This window comes from Drosophila teissieri, chromosome 3R (assembly GCF_016746235.2).
Source record: "Drosophila teissieri strain GT53w chromosome 3R, Prin_Dtei_1.1, whole genome shotgun sequence".
Classification (NCBI taxonomy): domain Eukaryota; kingdom Metazoa; phylum Arthropoda; class Insecta; order Diptera; family Drosophilidae; genus Drosophila; species Drosophila teissieri.
The window spans coordinates 4518130-4538695 of NC_053032.1; the positions used below are offsets into that span (position 1 = coordinate 4518130).

The 20566-nt window shown below is 43.0% G+C and overlaps 6 protein-coding genes across 10 annotated transcripts in view; 3 read left to right on the top strand and 3 right to left on the bottom strand.

Annotated features, from left to right (window-relative positions):
- The window catches only part of LOC122622394 (afadin), a 51672-nt gene extending 46611 nt beyond the window's left edge, over positions 1–5061 (bottom strand). For both annotated transcript variants that reach the window (XM_043800807.1, XM_043800806.1), the window contains exon 1: positions 4582–5061. The gene's annotated coding sequence lies outside the window, so the exon portion shown is untranslated. The remainder of the gene's footprint in view (positions 1–4581) is intronic.
- Positions 5062–5756: 695 nt separating this feature from the next.
- LOC122619443 (proteasome subunit beta type-2) lies at positions 5757–7839 on the bottom strand. 2 transcript variants are annotated; one of them, XM_043796395.1, is made up of 3 exons: positions 7606–7839; positions 6936–7115; positions 5760–6851 (listed from the first exon to the last, which is right to left on the bottom strand). In XM_043796395.1, the coding sequence occupies exons 1-3, from the start codon at positions 7695–7697 to the stop codon at positions 6149–6151; spliced, it is 975 nt and encodes a 324-aa protein (XP_043652330.1). In that variant the 5' UTR covers positions 7698–7839; the 3' UTR covers positions 5760–6148. The 2 variants fall into 2 exon arrangements, with proteins under 2 accessions (XP_043652332.1, XP_043652330.1); XM_043796397.1 differs by lacking the exon at positions 7606–7839 and having other exon boundaries at positions 5757–6846; positions 6936–7599.
- On the top strand, positions 7822–9740 carry LOC122619442 (RAB6A-GEF complex partner protein 2). 2 transcript variants are annotated; one of them, XM_043796393.1, is made up of 5 exons: positions 7822–8106; positions 8167–8384; positions 8511–8782; positions 8859–9008; positions 9109–9740. In XM_043796393.1, the coding sequence occupies exons 1-5, from the start codon at positions 7961–7963 to the stop codon at positions 9649–9651; spliced, it is 1329 nt and encodes a 442-aa protein (XP_043652328.1). In that variant the 5' UTR covers positions 7822–7960; the 3' UTR covers positions 9652–9740. The 2 variants fall into 2 exon arrangements, with proteins under 2 accessions (XP_043652328.1, XP_043652329.1); XM_043796394.1 differs by having other exon boundaries at positions 8170–8384.
- Positions 9741–14735: 4995 nt separating this feature from the next.
- On the bottom strand, positions 14736–16374 carry LOC122620078 (saccharopine dehydrogenase-like oxidoreductase). Its single transcript, XM_043797371.1, has 2 exons — positions 16226–16374; positions 14736–16175 (listed from the first exon to the last, which is right to left on the bottom strand). The coding sequence occupies exon 2, from the start codon at positions 16130–16132 to the stop codon at positions 14840–14842; it is 1293 nt and encodes a 430-aa protein (XP_043653306.1). The 5' UTR covers positions 16133–16175; positions 16226–16374; the 3' UTR covers positions 14736–14839.
- Positions 16375–16737: 363 nt separating this feature from the next.
- LOC122621704 lies at positions 16738–17491 on the top strand. Its single transcript, XM_043799659.1, has 2 exons — positions 16738–16831; positions 16916–17491. The coding sequence occupies exon 2, from the start codon at positions 17048–17050 to the stop codon at positions 17399–17401; it is 354 nt and encodes a 117-aa protein (XP_043655594.1). The 5' UTR covers positions 16738–16831; positions 16916–17047; the 3' UTR covers positions 17402–17491.
- Positions 17492–19114: 1623 nt separating this feature from the next.
- Positions 19115–20546, top strand: LOC122618849 (vacuolar protein sorting-associated protein 37B). 2 transcript variants are annotated; one of them, XM_043795442.1, is made up of 2 exons: positions 19115–19925; positions 20339–20546. In XM_043795442.1, the coding sequence occupies exon 1, from the start codon at positions 19209–19211 to the stop codon at positions 19848–19850; it is 642 nt and encodes a 213-aa protein (XP_043651377.1). In that variant the 5' UTR covers positions 19115–19208; the 3' UTR covers positions 19851–19925; positions 20339–20546. The 2 variants fall into 2 exon arrangements, with proteins under 2 accessions (XP_043651377.1, XP_043651376.1); XM_043795441.1 differs by having other exon boundaries at positions 19115–19908.
- The last annotated feature ends 20 nt before the right edge of the window (positions 20547–20566 follow it).

Sequence of the window (20566 nt, forward strand, 5' to 3'; positions counted from 1 at the left end):
AGAGACAAAGGGGCTAACCGTCCAAACCAGGTAACAAAATCAAGATCATGCAAAGCAGGTAGCTAGCTAAGGGCAACACACGCACAGGACAACATGGGTGCACTACAAAAAATGTTTGACTGTTTGTATGCGTTAGAGTGGCGTGGCAAATCGATTGTTGGCAAATCGTGAATAAATTTACAAGACTAACAAAAAAAGTGAAAAAACAAAATATTTTTTAAAAGTGTGAGTGTTGCAGTTTTAGGGGTTTGTGGGCGTGGCAAGTTTTTTGGCCAATCGATAGAAATTTACAAGACTAATATAAGGAAAATATAACAAAAAAATGTTCCATTGTTTGGGCGTGGTTGTTTTGGATGGTTTGTGGGTGTTGAAGTGGGCGTAGCAAAATGTTTTTGACAAATTGATAGACATTTACAAGACTAATGAAAAAATATCAAAACATATTTCAAAAGTGTGGGCGGTTTCTGGGCGTTAGTGGGCATTTCAACATAGGTCAACAAACTTGCTCTGCGTCTATGTCTCTGGAAACTGGAATCTAAAACTCTGGAATCTTGACGTTCATACGGACGGACATGGCCAGATCAACTCCGCTATTGATCCGGATCAATACTTTAACAAATCTTTTCAACGAATCTAGTATACCCTTTTATTCAACGAGTAACGGGTTTAAAAATTCCTTATTAATGCATTTGCAAGACAAAAAAAACTTTCAAGTGAACGAAACGTGGTTCACGATCGCCTCTCAGTTCGTTAATTTGTTTAAATTAAACTTTATGTTCTTAGTGTATGCACCGGGGGACAGAGTTGTGCACTGGCCCTGAACGTGGTTGGAAAACAGTTACGCCAATCGACAATTCCATCCCAAACTCCTGGCTCGTTAAAACCGCGAGAGAAATTTATAAAACGTACAGTCAGCTCGAGGAAGACTGCCCTTTGTTGTGCCCCTCTATGTTCCTAGTCTGTTTGTCGCATTTCTGATCATCAATTGCAAGGGTAGCTTGTCAATCAGCGTCGAAAAGGAAAAAGACCAGGAAAAAAGATCTTCTTGATCTGAAGAGGAAAAGTCAACGAGTTCAGGAATGTGGGCTTCTCCTTTGTTTTGCGCTCAGGTTTCCATGTCGGGTTATTATGCGATAGGAATGCATAAGCGGTTAGTTTGTCGGGAAATAAAATTGCCGCGGCGCCTTTATAGATGATGTGGACGGATTGGCATGCCTTTAAAGGATATTTGAAGATAGCGACAAAGCTGAGTCAGCGCAATATAACTAAATATTCAGATAAATCTGCCTAAACTTTTATTGATCAGGCAACATGCGATCTGACCGATTCCTCTGATGGTTCACTATGAAAGCCAAGTACTAGAGTTGACTGTCTTCTGTAACTTGATCGCGTGTATATGTGCGGGAAGGCGCAGGAAACCGGCAGCTACAATGGGAAGTTTCTGCATGCAGTATACAGGCGTGGGCCAGCGGGAAATTCAAACCCCAACTGGACTACAAACTTTCTCACATGAATTGCAAACAAAGTGGAACATACTCTCCTCGGCACACACACACTCACCAGCAGTCAAGTTTGATCGCTCTACAATAACAATAACTCACTCGCAAAAATAACAAAAGCACAAAACACAAACAGAAAAAGAGCACGCTGCAAAACGGCAGCAAAAAGCACACAAAACCAAAATAGAATCACGGTCAGGCGAAGAAGAGAACGAGTTTCTTGGCCTATCGAGCGAGTGAGCCATAGCCCACTACTCGGTAATAGTGAGTGGCTGGCGCGGTATTCGATTTGCAAAACGGGTTTTCACACGTTTGAGCTTTAAAGGGGCGGAATTTAACGCGACCCAAAGGTGGGCGTGCCTGACCGCACCCTACGGATCAGCGGGAAACCCCGTCTAGTCCCAGTCTTATTTAAGAATCATATTTGTAATTTGGGAATAACAATTGATTATTACAAGCATCGGATCTTGATTCTCGGTCCTGAGCAACTATTAATGTGATTTGAAATTGTGCTTCTGATGCATATCAAGCTTACGGACTACCTAATCTAAAATGTCCCAAAACAGCATTTTCTAAGTTCGAAACATGAAAATTATGGATCCATCCATTGGCACATATGCGTTAATTACGCATAATATCCGAGCATCAAGAAAACAGCTGCACAGCATAAAAACTCGGGTTTCCAGTTAAAACTCCCCGAAAATCAGCACGAAACGAACTAGAAATGTGCGCAAAGCGAATCCGCCGGGGCAGAACCCCGAAAGAATTGTTGAAACGCCGAAAACAAAAGTAAACAAAAGAAGGAGAAGGGGGCGGCGAGCGTGCGAACACAAAGCCACAGCCAAAAATAAACATTTAGTATTTGGAAACCCAGAATCGCAAAGGAGTCCAATTACGCGCCAAGCGGCGAATGGGGAATTGCCAAATAGGCGCAAATAAAATATCGGACGGGAATTTAAGTGGGGGACTGGGGGATTATGGGATTCTTTGGACGTTACATTGCAGCTGCGCCAGAGGACTGCGAATGCAGATTAGCCAATACAGAACCCTGGCTATTTCGACCTTTGAATACCAGACATTTTTAATCAATTTTTCAAGAACTGCCTAAACGCAGAACTAATTTAAGATTTTCCATCAACTGGATTTTAAATATTTTGTATGTGGAGCTGATGAGCTTTATTTCTACTTAATGGGTAAAGTATGTGCCTACCTAATACCTGATACACATTATAAAGTTTGTACTAAATAGTAAGGATTGCGTCCTAAATGTCCTATATTTAAAAGAAATTGTATTAATTGTATCTTCTATTTAGAAAAAAAATTACCTTAATTGGAAATTTTATTTTGGAAGTTGTTTAATTTTCATTATGATCCTAAAAAAGCCTGTTTTTGAGGATAGACATATTAAAGAACGAATCCCATTGTAAAATGAATCAATAAGAAAGTACAAACCGACTCCCTGATCTACGTTAATTTTGGGACCGCTGTTATCGACGGCCCAATATTCCATTTGCTGTTTGGATTGCGGCTCTTTTGCGGTGGCGTAATTAGATTATCTTGCACCTGTGCTTGCGGCCCAGTTTCCCCATCTCTTTCGCTCTGCATAGGCGGTTGGGGATCGTCGTCCCACATTCAGTTTCTCCCCGCACTTGTTTTTGCTTTTGGTACTTGTTTACCTTGTTTGCTTGACCCTTGGTATTGCTTTAGTGCATTTTCTGAGGAGTGGTAATTTGTTGCCTGCTCTCATTCGGCCCTTATCAGCCGATGTCAATGGAACTGCATTGTGCCATTACAATTTTGGTTTATCTTACTCGGCTGTTTGTGGAGCAAGAGAGCCCGCGATAAGTTCATTGGAATGTGGAGCGTGCCCATTGATAACACTGGCAACAGGTAACACTGCTTACACTGAAAAATCTTGCTCGTTCAAACTCGGGTAACACGAACCAAAATAAAGAAGGAGCATGAGTCATGTGAGACAAAAAGTGCAGTTCAGCTGCACAAATTTGCAGTCGCATGCTTGAGGTGTCCGAATAAGGCGATAATGGAGCTGGCGCGAAGGAGAAACAAAGAAAAAGAGAAACAAGCTTATTTAGCCACAGTGGTCGCTCTTTAATAAGTCAAATTAATTAATTGTAAACGGTGATATTTACTTATCACTATATCAAAGTCAAAATAATACCGTATACAAATTTCTAACCCGAAAAATACGATTTTTTTGAACAATTTTTATGACAAGAACAAATATTCAATTATCAATTAGTACACTGGAAAGGCGAAATCACAACTGGAAGACAAATCAAAATGATAGGTTCTAGCATGGACCGCCCCACTGTACATCGCTACCAGTGTTTCTACAATTGTTTTTGTTCTCTTGCGGGGGGGGGACAAGACAACAACAGTACAATGACCGAAAGTTGCCATGCAAAAACTGAGAGAGGGAGTGGAAAAACAGAATTGTTGGCCACGACAAAAAGTCGTAGTAGAAAAGTAAGCACTACTACTAAAACCTGTTAGTCGGAGCAGAGCTCTAAAAATTCCGATATTCCAGTGGCGCTCTCCACTGGAGATTTTTCTGTTGCTTGGTTTTATCACCCTCTCTCTCTCTCTCTCTCTGTTTCTCTCGCGCTCTTTGTGGAAACAGGTATAACTGTTTGGCTTGAGGGAGCACGAAACTCCCTCCAGTGGAGACTTCTCCTCGGCAGCGAAACAAACGATCAAAGTGAACACTCTGATAACGTGTGAAGGTGAGCAACAAAATAAAGTATAAGAAAAGTAAAGTATACCGTCACAAAAACAACAACAATAGAACTGTCGACGCACCCTTTTCTTTTTCTCTCAAAGAACAAGGGAATGGACAAGAAGCGCAAAACCACATCCCGCTGCAAGCGTCCCTTTCCGCCACTGGAACGAAAGGCAGCTTAAAGAGGAGCGGGTGGCTTCAATTATATGGAAAACAAAGCAGACGCCGTTGGAATGCCGTCGTTGTTTTTGTTGTTGTTAAGTCAGACATGGCAATTCTTGCTTATGTTTTCAAGAGGGGTGGCGAAACTCATAAAGATCAAGAGGGCTTTGTGTGCCGTACCTTTAATTCCTTGTCGCCCGGTTTAATCCAATTTATCCAGCTTTGAATTCCAGGTGGGAGCGTTTTCCTCCTTTTTCCTTTTCCGTTTTTTTGCACTGCACTGCACTGTGGGGCTGCTAATTAAATTAAGCTTGCAATTAAATATTTGTTAGCTTTGTCGATGTGTTGCTGCTATGTAGTTGCTGTTTAACTTGTTGCACATTTCTCGTCGCGGCAGCTGCGCAGTCGACGGCCGCGTCGAAAAAAGCCAAGAGCGCAGGGAAATGCAAGTGTTGCGCATAAGTCGGGCGGCTGATCAAATCAAATTGGAAAACAAAATTCACTTTTCACAGACTATGATTTCAATGAGGGCTATGCGCAAAGAATAACCAAGATCACCGCACTTGTTGCAAATTCGTTTTCCTTTGGAATTATAACTCAACAAACGCGAGCGACGCGCGCCTTCGACATTTTTCCGCTGTATGACCGCAGATAGGCTTGCGCAGAATGCAGGCAGTAGGACCGCACTGCCACTTGTGATAAATGTCAAATGTTTGCGTGTCCTAATTTTGAAACCAAGAGGTAGCCCTCAATTACTTAGCAAAGACTACAACCCGCCGAGCTAAGCCACTGGCAACACTATACAAATTTGAAGACATTTTCACGAGATTTGTTTTATCTTTTTTTTGTATAATACAGTTATTCATTCAAATTAAACCAGAGAGAACGCTACAATCGAGTTCCATAACTATCTGATATCATTACTCAAAATTTACAGTTTTTGGCTGTTTGTAATCGTGAAAATATTAACAATACTAATAATAAAATGAAAAAATATCAAAGCATTTTTTAAAACTGTGGGCTTGGCGGATTTACGCGTTTTGTGGACGTTAAAGTGGGAGTGGCAAAAAGTTTCTCTAAAAGTTTTCAGGAATAACAAAAATATCAAAACATTAAAGTGGGCGTGGCAACTTGGGTCAACAAATGTGCGCTGCTTCTGTCAGCATGTTACATCTTAACTTTCTAACTTTTACAGTTCCTGAGATCTCGACGACAGACGGACGGACATGGCCAGATCGACTCAGAATATATATACTTTATGTGTTCGGAAACGCTTTCTTCTGCCTGTTATATTCTTTCAACAAATCTAGTACACCCTTTTACTCTATGAATAACGGGTATGAAAAATGTAAAAACTTCGTCGTTCGGAGCTATTAGGCAGCCTTTTATTTCGTTAATAGCTTGTAACTTTATTGATGGATGGTGATTTTTGGAACAAATTAGCTTTTTTATATATTTTTACCCTTAAGCTTGGACGAACTCTACTGTCCAATCCATCTACGTACAAATCTCCTTTCGAAAATTCCGCTTTTCCTCCTGGAAAACAAAAAATGTAGAATTAGCTCAATTTTTGTTAGTACTTAATCAAAACGTTTAAGGTTTCAAGTACAGATATTTTTCGTTTTCCTATCGCAACAGTCGGATTGCTTAGGCAAAAGCAATTTCAAGGTCTAAAAGTTCAAAATCACTTCCTTGGCCCAACGAAACTCATGGAAATCAGAGTCCTCATCAAGGACATTTTCTGTCTCTAACTCCCTTCCCCCCCGCCTTCTCCTTTCCACCTTTTGGCGCCAGGGGGTGACACACTTTGGGGTCTGCGCCGGGCCTCCTCCTCTCTGGAGGCTCTGCCACTCCCCGGCACTGGACCCTGACCGCCTCCTGGCTTGGGCCCAGCCGGGGCGCCTTGCCACGGAACCACCTGGTGCACGATGGTGGACAGTACGGTGGTGCAGCCCGGCTTGATTGCCAGGCGGTTGGTCCGACTTGGGGAGTCCTTAAGGGGGAACTGCTCCTCCCATTGCACAGAGAAGTCGCGGCGCACGATGCAGAGGCTGACCATTCCGCCGGAGTTTAGGTCGTTCTTCATGCCCACGGCCACGGCGTCGCACGCCAATGCACAGGCGGACTTCTCGGAAAGATCCTCCGACCACCGCGACTCCAGTATGGACATGGCCGACAGGTTGCCGGAGCCGAGTGACGTGAAGGGCGCTGGGTCCGTGGTGCCATCGAACCGGGTGCAGAAGAGGTGAGCTCCACTTGCGTCCACGCCGCCTATGATCACGTTGGCCTGCATATTCCCGTTGAAGCGGAACAGCAGCTGCCGCATCATCTGGTTGGCACAGCGCACAGGCACCCTCCGGAAACCAGTGTTCATCCGGTGCAGCTCCAGCTGCGCACGCGTTAGTTCCACCAGGGCGTTCGTGTCCCGAGCGACTCCAGCACCACCTGCACTGAGGGGTTTATTGTAAGCCCAAAATAAAAAAAAATTGTTGAAATAATATGTCGGTAGCTCAAGTGGATAGCTGAATACTTACAAAATGTTGGTCTGCAGCTCGCAAACTTTGCGGCTTTTCTTCGAGGGTATTATGTTGCCGTTGGTTGCCCTGGATTCGGCGGCAATAATCACGCCGCCATCGAAAACGATGCCCACTAAAGTGGTGCCAGTGTTAATGCGATTTGGCTCCGAAAGGCCATTCTCTATTAGTCTTTTGTTGCTGTGGGCAAGGAATTAGTTCCTTCGTTGTAGTATATAAGCAAGAGAGGCCGCCAAAGCCGGTGCCTGGACTATAAGATACCCTGCATTGCACACGAACTACACCTAGCGGTGGTCACACTAACTGCTAATATAGTGATTCTAACACGTACATACATAGGTACATATTGATTGGCAAAAATAAATGCCATTTACTTCACGTCTTCAACTAAATGGGCATCAGATGAATTTAAGGGGAGACAACAGCATTTCTCGAGAAAAAAATGCTCGATTTTAAAATCGATTCATTCGGCAATGCTTTGAAACTGTGAAAGCGCCACTAGAATCTGTTTGCCCAGTTGTTTTAACTAATGTTTTCCGTCGCAAGTTGCTTGGTTATATTGCATGAGTAGGGTGATTTGTGGATGCTTGTATTGGAATGTGGATGTGTTAAGTAAGTGTTTCTTACGATTGATTTTTAAGCGCTGTAGGTACAAATACAATCAACTCACCGCAAACAATTGTCGAAACTAAACCCGCTTGGACCACACAGATAGGGCGTACGTGCAGGGTATTTCATTAGGGTTGGTATTCCGTTGAACATTATCAGTAGAGTACATAAAATATAGCTGAATAATTAGGATTCTCGTGCTCGAATGACAATGTTTAAATTTTATACCCAAGGCCTATTTGGCATTTGTTTAAAGTAAAAATAAATTTGAATAAAAACCAAGTTAAAAATGGTTGGTGAATGCGAACTGGCTGCTTTCGCTATCGGCGGGACTATCGAACTGTGCCGGCGCGACATTCTGGCTTTTTCCACAAACGGTCACTTTACGGGTGTCCCGACAAAATAAACGTAAATAAATGATTGAAATTAAGGCGAAACTGCTGCGGGCGGACTCGGCCATCTACGCTACTGGCGAAAAAGTCGAGTGTCTGATCGAGTTCACCAACAAAGTCTTCTACGACGAGCAAACCGCGTCTCAGGCCCGCGATGCCAACGAAGCAAAGTGAGCCGAACTCTTGACTTGTTTACTTCCCTTGATATATAATCATATAAATCCGATCAGCAGCCGGGAAAACCTGGCCTGGGCCTCGGCACAGCTGCACTGCTACCGGAAAACCAGCTACTCCACTTCCGCTTGCGACAGATCCGCGGAGCTCACGGAAATGATCGGCAGGACGGCCTTAGATGCGGTGACCCAGGCGCCGGGAGAAGTGATTGTGGCCACTAAGCCCAAGATCCTCTTCTGCGACCTCCGCCTACTGCCCGGAGAGACCAAGATGTGTGAGTAAGCCAAAAATGAGTGATCGGCTTGCCCTTCTTTAAATGCATGAGAGATGGGTCTGCGGCCCCAAAATCTGTGTTTACGTTTAGTTATTTAGTTTTATTTACGAGTATGAAACCTTGCAGATTTTTTTAATGAATTTGTTCCACGCGATGGCCCACCCACATACAGAGGTCACAACATCAGGTACTTCTACAAGATCACCATTGCTACCCAACGTGTCAAGTCCAAGGTGCAAACGTTGACCGTTCCCATCCGGGTGTTGCCCATTCCCATAATTTCCCGGCCCGATGAGCTTCCCGTAACCGTAGAGACTAACGAGGAGCTGGCGCCCACTAATCCATTCCTGGAGAAGCGCGAGATTAGCGAACTGGAGATATCTTGGCACCACCTTAAGGTTAGGTCCATTAAATCATTAATATTTTGTGTTAATAGCCTATACCTTTTTATTTCCACTGCTATGTGTTTTTCAGAACGTAACCGCTCGGCGGGCACCGAAGTTTTATCGCATCTCGAACAAGCATGGCTTTGTTGGTCGCTTTTGTTTGTTTAAGCCTGCCTATAAACTTGGGGAGGACATTGTAGGCAGCCTGGACTTTGCTCCTGGCGCAAACCCCCAAAAGGTTGGTGGTTTTTCGAAAATTTACTGTGGCATTGCCCGACTATTTAAGTTGTGGTATATTTCGGATTACAACTTTCTAAAGCCTTATTGCATCTTACCAGGTGCGCTGCGTCCAGTTCTCGGTAAAGTTGCAGCAGCAGGAAGTTTACATCCGACCGCAGTCAGTGCATAATCACCAGCTACCATCCCAATCCTCGACGGGCGATGATGGCTCCTCGATTAACTCCTTTGATATGGCCAGCATAGCTAGCGGAGTGGTTGCCGATAACCTCCAGAAGTCGGCCACATCGGCGAGTTCACGGGATAAGGAGGCGCCTGAGCCAACCGGGAAACTTTCAACCACTTCCACCTCCCACCAAGTGTGCTACGCTACAATCCAGACCCAGGTCGTGGTACCTATTCCGCTGCATGTAACACCCACATTCCGCACTGATCTCGTCGACGTTCGGTGGCGATTGCATTTCGAGTTTGTGACCACCACTTTGATGGACTTTGGCATTCCAAATCCTAAGTTCGGAGAGCTAAAAGCACCGGCCGAAATACCCGTGGAAACGATGGTATGGAACCTGCCCGTGACCGTCTACGCTGCGAATCCTCTCCAGATTTATGCTCCAAACCAGACATTTAACCTTCTTATAAAATGAAAGCAAGGCACTGTTGCGATACAGAATTGGTTGGCCTAAATTTAAGTAATCGCGAAATAAATATGAGGAAGCATTTTTTAAAAATATAAGAGAATTAATTCAAAAGTTATTTTAGGCAGTGGTTAGTTTATATTGAGCAAAAAAAGCAAAAAGACATTTACCTAAGCCTTTTTAAAAGTCTTTTAAAACCACGTCCACTCGCGTCTTTTTATACCCGTTATTCGTAGAGTAAAAGGGTATACTAGATTCGTTGAAAAGCATGTAACAGGCAGAAGGAAGCGTTTCCGACTATATAAAGTATATATATTCCTAACCAGGATCAATAGCCGAGTCGATCTGGCCCTGTCCGTCCGTATGAACGCTGAGATCTCAGGAACTACAAAAGCTAGAAAGTTGAGATTAAGCATACAGACTCCAGAGACATAGACGCAGCGCAAGTTTGTCGATTCATGTTGCCACGCCCACTCTAACGCCCACACTTTTAAAAAATGTTTTGATATTTTTATATTTTTTTTATTAGTTTTGTAAATTTTTCTCGATTTGCAAAAAATTTGTTTGCCACGCCCACTGTAACGTCCACAAATCGCCCAAAGCTGCCACGCCCAACCTTTTGTAAAATGTTTTGATATTTTTTAATATTTTGGTTAGTAATGTAAATTTCTATCGATCTGCAGAAAACCTTTTTGCCACGCCCACTCTAACGCCAACAAACCGCCGAAAACTGTCAGTGTTGAAGAGCCTCCTTCGCACTAGCTGAGTAACGAGTATTAGATAGTCGGGGAACTGGACTATAGGGTTCTCTTTTGTTTAAATACAAAAATCGTTATTAAAAACCACAGAAAACGCAATAGTCGAGTTCCCCGACTACCAGCTACCGTTACACAGTTAGTGGAAATGCGAACAAGAAAGTTCAACATTATTTTTGACATATCGAAAGAATGGGCAGAAAATAAAATGAAAAAAGTTTTTTGGCAAATCGATAGAAATTTACAAGTCTAATACAAAAACAAGAGAGAACGCTATAGTCGAGTTCCCCGACTATCTGATACCCGTTACTCAGCTAGTGGAAGTGAGAAGGAGAGTCTTCAACACTGACAATTTTTAGCGGTTTGTGGGCGTTAGAGTGGGCTTGGCAAAAAGTTTTTTGGCAAAGCGATAGAAATTTACAAGTCTAATACAAAAATTAAAAAATATCAAAACATTTTTCAAAAGTGTGGGCGTGGCAGTTTCGGGCGGTTTGTGGGCGTTAGAGTGGGCGTGGCAAAAAGTTTTTTGGCAAATCGATAGAAATTTACAAGACTAATACAAAAATGAAAAAATATTAAAACATTTTTCAAAAGTGTGGGCGTGACAGTTTTATGCGGTTTGTGGGCGTTAGAATGGGCGTGGCGACATGAATCGACAAACTTGCGCTGCTTCTATGTCTCTGGAGTCTGCATGCATCTCAACTTTCTAGCTTTTATCTCGACGTTCATACGGACGGACAGACGGGCGAACAGATGGACGGACAGACGAACGGACAGACGGACGGACGGACAGACGAACATGGCCAGATCGACTCGGCTATTGATCCTGATCAAGAATATATATACTTTATATGGTCGGAAACGCTTCCTTCTGCGTGTTACATACTTTTCAACGAATCTAGTATACCCTTTTACTGTACGAGTAACGGGTATAAATATAAGTTCACACATTTCTAAGCAGTAAAAAACAAAAACTGAAGCTATGATGCAAACCTTACAAAAGAGCTTGATGAAATTTATGACATTAAATCGTGCCACCATTAAAGACATGATGCGTAAACAAAACCTTATAATAGATGTGCTTGTATCGCAACAATCAAAATAAGCGAAAACTCAACACTGAATCTGATTTAGAGAGCTGCCCAGGTACACTAGAATCCATTCTTACGGCAGCAGCTCGTACTGCAACACCTAAAATCACAAACATTACAATCAATCTGAATAAGACTAACGTACAAATCGAGCAACTCGTCGTATACGTAGAGAATGGCAATCCTCCAGATCTCCATCTGCAAAACAAAAGCTAAAAACAGCATAACGGAAACTGGCCAACGCTCTAAAACAAGAGGAGGAATACGCTCAGCGCCGATACATAGAGCAACTTTCACAAACAGGCACAAAACATAAGTCACTGTGGAGAGCCCACCCAACTCTTCTCCCACTTAACTCTTCGCCCACCGACTGAAACCGTTTTGCCGATAAGGAATTCCTCAGGCGGCGGGACCGTAGTGATGCAGACAAAGCCACCACATTTGCCGCTCACCTACAAAATGTATTTACGCCAAACGAGGCTACTAGCACAGTCGCGCTACCGTCTTCACCCGTAAACTGTCACCAGCTGCCACATTCTGCAGTTCGCTACATAACCCAGCTCTTTAATGCCATCACCAAACTTGGTTACTTCCCACAACGATGGAAGAGATCGATCATTATAATGATTCCAAAGGCTGGTAAGAACCACACAGTTCCTTTATCTTACAGACCAATAAGTCTACTCTTAGGTATCTCGAAACTATTCGTTAAGTGCCTGCTAACCCGACTTAATCTACATCTAAGAGCCCACAACAAAATCCCAGCCCATCAATTTGGGTTTCGCGAAAGTCACGGAACCATTGAGCAGGTGAATCGAATAACAGCGGAAATATGAACTGCATTAGAAAATCGTGAATACTGAACAGCCGTATTCTTAGACGTTTCCCAAGCATTCGACAGAGTCTGGCTTGAAAACAGCTTTACCCGAAAGCACACATAAACTTCTAAGGTCATACTTCTATGACAGAAAGTTTGCAGTGAGTTGCAACACATCCATTTCCACTTATAATAAAATTGATGCTGAGTACCCCAAGGCAGCGTTTTTGGTCCTACTTTATACCCGACCATCATATACCCGATATCCCTACAAAGGTCCGTTCATGGTCCCCAATCCAAGCTACAGCACAACTGGCATTGCACCTTTTAGACATTAAGAAGTAGTGGCTTTCTGACTGGCGAATATAAGTAAACGACCAAAAATTCAAGCACGTGACGTTTACACGAAACAGACAAGAATGCCCACCACTTTTGTTAAACAACATACCACTCCCGAAAGCAGGTGAGGTAACGTACCTAGGAGTACACCTTGACAGAAGACTGACATGGCGCAGACACATTGAAACCAAAAAAATGCATCTTAAACTCATAGCCAACAACTTACACGAAGAATATACATATATACTTTATACGGTCGGAAACGCTTCCTTCTGCCTGTTATATACTTTTAAATGAAAGAAACCATTTTTCAAAATAGTGTGCGCGGCAGTTTTTGGCGGTTTGTGGGCGTTAGAGTGGGCGTGGCAACATGGAACAACAAACATGCGCTGCGCCTATGTCTCGAATCTGCATGTCTAATCTCAAGTTTCTACCTTTCATAGTTCCCGAGATCTTCTCGAACTTCGTACGGACATGGCCAGATCGACCAATAATCTTGATCAATTATATACGAGGTGTGTTCAAAAAGTATTGCGAATTTAATCGAATTTCGATTTTTTTGTGGCGTTATGTTGGTACTCATGTCTGTCACTATTGGCCAATCGTCGAATCACCGTTAGAGAAGTTTCTGAGTTCGACAATTGGCCAATACCACTTTCTCCACTTCATTATCATCATCTGTTCTTTAAGTGCTCGGGCGTCCGGCACGCTCTTCGTCATTCCCTTCGGAATATTATTCCATTCTTGTATTGCACGCCCCCAAAGATCGTCCAAGTTGGATGGGGCTGACTGATACTGTCCGAGCCGTCGCTTTACGATTGAGCATAGGTTTTCAATCGGATTGAGGTCGGGACTTTGCGCTGGCCACTCCATCATCCTAAAAATTTGGTTTCCGAGCCATTCTTTAACAATTTTTGCAGTGTGCTTGTTCAAATAGTCTTCCTTTCGATTAATGCCGTCAATTTTGTGCAACGGTCCAACGAGCATATACGTGAAACACCCCCATGCCATTATGTTGCCGCCTCCATGTTTCACGGTTTGCTTCACATGATGCCTTTGACAACAGCATTGCAACAGTATTGATTGAAAACGATTCAACTTAGATTCGTTCGACCATATAACTCGTTTACAGTCTTCTATTTATGAATTTAATTTATTTCTGTAGAAGCTTCTTTGGGCGTTAAGAGTCTATTTTTTCTCATTTTAGACATCATAAGTCGAGCGTCTGAGTCTGTTAGAAGGCGACGGCGACCATTAAACTTCTTTTCAGTACAAACATTTTGTATTTTCTGGACCTTGACAACCACTGATTGACTAATTTGCAGCTTCTCAGCAATAGTGCGTGTCGAAAACCCACTTTTAGTCAGGGAAATAATACTATTTTCTTTATCAGAAGACAGCATTTTCATTTTTCTGTGAATAGTTAGAAACTATGTTCCAAATTCAAGAAATCAACTATAAACTTGTGGAACAGAGTGATTTTCTGCATTCTGACAACGAATAATAAATGCAAAAGCCACTTAACATTAAATCTGCAGTTATATTTCCTGATAAGTAAGAAGAGCCAAAATATGAGCGACTAACGGATGGGGCAAAACTGAGTAAAGCCGCTTGTTTTCGTTTTTTTCTATTGTTCAATAAAAAATAGTTTTTGTCATTTACATTGTTCGTATAATATTTATGTGAGCTCAAACATGAAAACGTTGATCGTGGAATCACTTTTGCTCCCCACTGTATATACATTATATGGTCGAAAGTGCTTCCTTCAGCATGTTCCATACTTTTCAACAAATTACTCTTTTACTTTTGGAATAATGGGTATTAAAAGTGATTCGAAAGTAGATGATGACGAATATAGTTATTCCTTGCAATTGGACTTAACCGAAAATAATATTATTCATATAATAACAGTCATGTCCATATTGAATAGCGTCTGACTATGTTAACGATGATAATACCTTGTATGGTCAGAGTATTAGTTTTCCGCATCTCAATTTATTCTGAGGTGCAAAATTCACAGAAAATTATCTAACCTGTTTCTTCTGAACTTTGAAATCGGCAATTACTTTAAAGGTACACAACAGCAGCGGATGAGTGGGTAAATTTAATAAGTGCTTAATTACAGTTCAAACCGCGAGTAACAGCCAAGAAAAGTGATTAAAAGAGAGCCGTTGTGTGAAGGTAGATTCTGGATTTCACTTGTTGGCTAGAATCTCAAACTTGATGCCGTGGTCGTGCTTCTCCAACTCGCTAATTAGGCCGGTCTTAGAAAAGGCGGCAGCTGGAGTCAGCACTCCGCCTGTGCTGGGCATCTTGTCTGACTCACGAAGAATAGTCAGTGCCGTGGAGAGCAGAGCAACGCAGGTGGCACCATATCCAGGATTCATGCCCGACACACGGACCATTAGCGTCTTGGTCGGGGATTCCGTGTATTGGTCTGAACATTCGGCCAGACGATCGCTTTTGGGCCAGCCGGTGGCCTTGAAAGTCATCTTAAAATAGGTGCGACTCATCGACTCCTCGCTTGGGCCGGAACGAGAGGCCAGTCCTCCGGAAAATAGGCCGGGGTAATTCAGCAGCAACGTACGCCCCAGCCGGAACTTTGACAGCAGACCAAAGATGCTGGCAAAGAGGATCACAGCGCCAGCGACCATCCAAGAAGAAAACCCCACGTAAGCCTGCATCTGGACCGGCCTCTTCTTGTCCTGCTCGTAGAGAAAGCGCTGGGACCTCATCACCACCGAGCGGTCAGAGCCAGGGAATGGTAAACACACTTTGTCAACCTCAGTGGAGCGAAAGACCAGCGGTCGTGGCTGGAGGACGGGATAAAATTTGGGCAGCCTCTGGGAATAGAGCTGCTTCCGGATGCCGCGCAGCTCGTCAGAGTGAGCCAGCCCATAGACGGCGCTCTCCCAGGTTCCGTAGTTAAGTCCGGCAGTGTCTCCGCCACTGTCGCCCTCTTTGATTCCGCTCTCCAAGAAGGTCTCCACAGAGTTAACCACGCCGTCGAAGTTCTTTTCCACAAAAATTACCCCCATGTCGGCGGGGATGGAGTCAAAACCACAGGCGCTGACCACGTAAACGCCCTTTTCCTTTGCCCGCTGGTCATACTTTAGCTGCATGGTCTCCATGTACTGAGGCTCTCCGCTAACGTCCACATGGTGCGTGCCCGATTCTATGCAGCACTTCACGACGTTTTCGCCGTGAAACCGATATGGTCCGGCTGTGTTTACAACAATCCGGCACTTTCTGGCCATCTCCAGCAGGGAAGTCTCGTCGTTGACGTCCGCGATGAAGATGGGCACCTGTGAGAGGTCCTTCTTGGCCTTGACGCCCATTTCCTTCAACACCGCCTCCAGCTTCTCGCGGTTTCTGCCCGCGATTCCCCATCGCAAGCCTCGCAGCACGGTGACTGCCTCGAAAACCGTGTACTTGCCGGTGAAGCCACTAGCCCCAAAGATAATCACATCCAGTCGATCGCCAGACATTTCGCAGAAAGTCGCCTCCAAAGATTCGTTATCAGATTGCGCCCTAGAAATGCAGGTGTGATTTAACGCGCTATATGGAATAGACTTGCTCACCTGAACGCTGTATACTTATTTTGTCTACTGAGCTGTAAATCGGCGTTTTATTCAATGTGTACATATGTAAGTTTTATTCAAATACATATGCGTATATATACATACATAGATGAAAAACCCAACCGGCCAAAGTCGAAGCTCTGTTGAATTGAGTTAGGGGTATTCCTGGATGTGCTTTATAGCCCAACTTCACTAATTCTAGGGCTTGAATGCGTGTCTCCACCGCGTGGGATTTTTCGGAGTCCGCCTGTGAATAAATGGTCAGCTCGATTTCTGACTCTTCTGTAATTTCTATGACTCAAAAATATAATTATAATATCACTGAAATAGGGTATAAAGATGAAAGCAAATGCGTTTCATCTGTAGGTGTGTGCGCAAAGCCATTGTTTTTATTTAGTGAAATAAAGGCGGCAGATGAACTTTTCTAAATTTCTAACTTACAACGGACTAGAGCGCATATGTAAGCGTTCCCCTGTCATGCTTTTGATTTAAAATACTTACATACATATATACGGACATATATGTGCAATATTCTTCTGTGCGTATTCCAACATATGTAGGTATTTCGCCATCCACGTACTCCTCTCGGGACTTTGCGTTTGACAGGTTTGAATTCGATGTACAAATGTACATCAATTACTTGAACGACTAGATAAGCGAATAATGGGAATGATATTAATATTTTGTTAGCACATTACTGAAGTGTGAGGTCTGGCCATTAACGTTACGTACGCGAAATCCAGTTATTTAAAATAACAATACAGCGTAACCGGTTTAGCGGACATGAGCAGATGCGATTAAGAATTGCAGATCAATCACCCGATGCTTGCGGAAAGAAAGGGACTTCCGGAAAAATTTCTGGATATGTATAAAACGTGGAGTTACAAGGCAGACACAACCATTCTGCTGCATCAACTCAAAATGAGGCTACAAATCATACTACTGGTCGGGCTCCTGGCGCTGATTATGGTTCAATCCCAAGTACTCCTCCCGGGACTTCGCGTTCAACAGGTTCCTGTCCTTGAAAATGCCAAGATTCGAGTAGTGCAGTACCTGGACGTGGCATCCACTGTCACACCTGACTTGGTAAGGGATCAATTCAGCAGGCGATTCACTACGCTGGCCAAACCTTTAGTTAGTGGTGCTGCACCCCAAACTCGCCTCCCAAATTTGTAATTTATTAAAAGTCATCCTGTGATAACTTTTAATAAGCGCATATATATTGGTATCTTTAAACTAGCATCTTCATGTCATTAACTCTAGTTTCTAAGCTCCTTGTAACCTACTTTGAATTTATTCCATTTATTACAAAAGAACTGAAAAGTCGTGTAATAAATGTTTATAAGTGTTTATCTCGTGTCTAAGCACAGTGGGTGGTATGCATACACATTTGAACGCCGGATAGAAACGCGTTTTAAATTAAGATAAAATGAGGGGAAGACCAAAGGAGTGTGTGCTAATCCAGGATTAGTAATCCCATCACTGAAATACGAAGGGAAGACTTAATAACGATGTAGCAATAAGTTCCTAGTCTTGCGCGGCTTTCGAACATAGAGGCACTCCCAGTCCTGCCGGCAATGCTATTTCTCCTTCCAGTCGCATTTTGACAACCACTGACCAGCAACCAGCACGGAATATTCCCAGCAGCGCAGATCACCGATCGATGTAGTCGGACCTGGAGTGCTTCATTCAAAATATACAGAGTGAGGTAAAATCAAACGAAAAGTCGTGTGACAACCAGAACAATTTAAACCCATAGACAAAGGAAGGGGCCAATATCAAGGCGATAAGCTGCAGAAAATCTAAAGTCCTAACAGCTCAGCTAACTTTGCTGGCAGCTGGGATGCTGCGGATGCAAGTTGAAATATCTGATACGCGCCGTAAAGCGATTAGTTTCTTGCTATCATATCCTAATTTAAGAGATGAAATGGATCTTCTTTGGGATCAAATGCAGCCGGTCTTATCGGAAAACATAATTGAAGTTTACCGGATCAGGCACAGTAATAATGCATCTCGGTTCCTTAGTCAGCGGTCATGTAATATTCAGAATGTTCAATTTGCAAGAGCACAGAAACAGCAACGAAACAGCAAGCTCTGAGGTGGAAGGAACATCCAATTTGAGAAACTGCAACCAATTATTAAATTATGCAAGCTAGACAACCGGCAAAAACGACTGGCCAAACTGAAGGGCTCAGTGGTCAAAGAAATTTACTTCTTATACACTTATACTGGTTTTTCGGAACCACACTGGGAGTCACAAGGACGGACTCCCTAACCGCAGGAAAACTCCTTGCAGCCCGTTTACAATAGTAAAGGGTTTTAATGGGTTGCCTCCAAAAGAATTAAAATTCGCAGTTCATTTGAAGAGATTTATATAAAAATATACATATATTAAAATTAAATATTTTTAAAATACAAGTTACAACAGAATTTTGGCCATATTTAGATATTTTCATTACTTTAGCTTATTTTAGATTAAATATGTATAAGAAACTAAGAAAAATAATATTAAACAGGGCATTAGAGCTAAGTCTGCGTCACTAGAATCTGCAAACCTAATCCCACTTTCCGAGATCTCGACGTTCATACGGACGTAGATACGGCTGGTGATCCTGATCAAGAATATATACTTATGGCGTCGGGGAAACGCTTTCGTCTTCCTGCGACATAGTTTTCAACGAATCTTGTATACCTTTTACCTTGCGTGTAACGGGTATACCAATTCTTCATTATTACAGCCAATGAAACTATACGTCGTTTTTAGTTGATTTTAAACGTAGCAAATTAACACTTGAGGTATTCCCCAGGAATTTAAATTTTAAAACCATATTTGAATGTGCGCTAAAAACTGGATTATTTTGTGATAACTTGGTAGAAGCATTGGATCATCTGGCCACACTGCTTAGTAATAGTCATTGAATTGAATGAAAATAAAGTCGCACAAATAGGTGTCTTGTCGAGAAGTTACAGAGAGTCAGCGAAAATGTACCAGGAATACCTCAACCAATTGCAGGCCTCTATCGCTCCAATGGGCTCCGAGGAGCTAAAGGAATTGCTGAACAACGATGACAAGCTGGACGAGAAGGTTGACGAAGTTCTCCAGGGGCTCCGAACACAGAAGACTAGTGTTTTTAAGGACAACAGGAGTCGGGCGGAACGCAACATCGAGCGGGAGCCCCAGATCATCGAGCTGCGGAGCCGGCTGGCGGAACTCTCGGAGGAGGGACGCACCAGGTGCTCCTCTGTCCAGGAAAAACTTTCCCAGCTTAAGGAGAAGTCGGGCGCAGTGGGTCCGGATACGGCGCTGGCCCTGCTGCAGGCAGCTGCCTCCGAGAGCGAGGAACAGACCGAGGAGATGGTCAAGAAGTTCAACGACAGCAATATTGGGGTGGAGGCCTTTCTTGAGGAGTTCCTCGGCAGCCGGCGGATCATGCACCTCCGTCGCCTCAAGGCCGAGAAAATGCAGGAATTGATGCGGAAACAGCGACAGGGTCCGTCAAATACTTCATTGCCAGCCTACGGAAACGTGCCCTCCGGCGGATTCTATCCCGTGGCGGGGGGCACGGCCCCTTACCCAATGATGGGTCCCCTGATGCCCATGCCACCGCCATCCAGACCCTACTGAGATCTCGGCCAAATGAGAACTCTCAAATTAACTGCCATGGCGCATCAATCTGCAGCAGGCAAGTTTTTGCATTTGGTAAGCTGTGAAGGAAGGGAGTTTTATCAGAAAAATGTTTTCGGATATGATAATAAAGTGTTTTTCCTTTTTTTTGTTAACGTAAATATTTTTTCGACATTCCTAAACAAGATTAAAAATTGCTGTGTCATACCAATGCGATATCCTTGTGGTATATAGTTGTATATTATGGTATCTTATTTCTCTTTGACCACTAGACTCCATATAACTGGCATCAAACCATTTTCGTTAAAGGGATTTTATTGTAATTTCAAATAATGTTATACTTAAAGGGGAATTCTCACTCAACCATTTTTGATTATCAGCACCATTTGCATGAGATCTGTATGATTTATCTTTGCAGATAGCATCCAAATAAGTCACAAACCTTTATGCCTTATAGTTAAAAATTGCTTTATTGTTTAAAATTTCAGAATCCTCACTTTAAGTACATATTGCTTCAGCTTCAACTTCTGATTACAGTGGGTGAATTGCAGATCAGAGGAAGCTCTCTGGTGCACACGTCTGCCTGCACTAAACTATGATATATATATATATGTATAAATTAAGCGAAAATTAACATTTCTATTAGACAGTGGACATTTCTTGTTAAAATAAAAACTTTTTGGATAAAAAATGAAACGGATTGGAGTGTGCATATA

Bases quoted from the DNA above. Each gene is read 5' to 3' on its own strand.
- LOC122619443 (XM_043796395.1), bottom strand. From the start codon at position 7,697: ATGTTCAACGGAATACCAACCCTAATGAAATACCCTGCACGTACGCCC. The intron at 7,116-7,605 runs GTGAGTTGATTG...CCTTGCCCACAG, and splicing joins AGTTTCGACAATTGTTTGCG to CAACAAAAGACTAATAGAGA. The intron at 6,852-6,935 runs GTAAGTATTCAG...TAAACCCCTCAG, and splicing joins GAGCTGCAGACCAACATTTT to TGCAGGTGGTGCTGGAGTCG.
- LOC122619442 (XM_043796393.1), top strand. From the start codon at position 7,961: ATGATTGAAATTAAGGCGAAACTGCTGCGGGCGGACTCGGCCATCTAC. The intron at 8,385-8,510 runs GTGAGTAAGCCA...GAAACCTTGCAG, and splicing joins GCCCGGAGAGACCAAGATGT to ATTTTTTTAATGAATTTGTT. The intron at 8,783-8,858 runs GTTAGGTCCATT...TGTGTTTTTCAG, and splicing joins TATCTTGGCACCACCTTAAG to AACGTAACCGCTCGGCGGGC.
- LOC122620078 (XM_043797371.1), bottom strand. From the start codon at position 16,132: ATGTCTGGCGATCGACTGGATGTGATTATCTTTGGGGCTAGTGGCTTC.
- LOC122621704 (XM_043799659.1), top strand. From the start codon at position 17,048: ATGCTTGCGGAAAGAAAGGGACTTCCGGAAAAATTTCTGGATATGTAT.
- LOC122618849 (XM_043795442.1), top strand. From the start codon at position 19,209: ATGTACCAGGAATACCTCAACCAATTGCAGGCCTCTATCGCTCCAATG.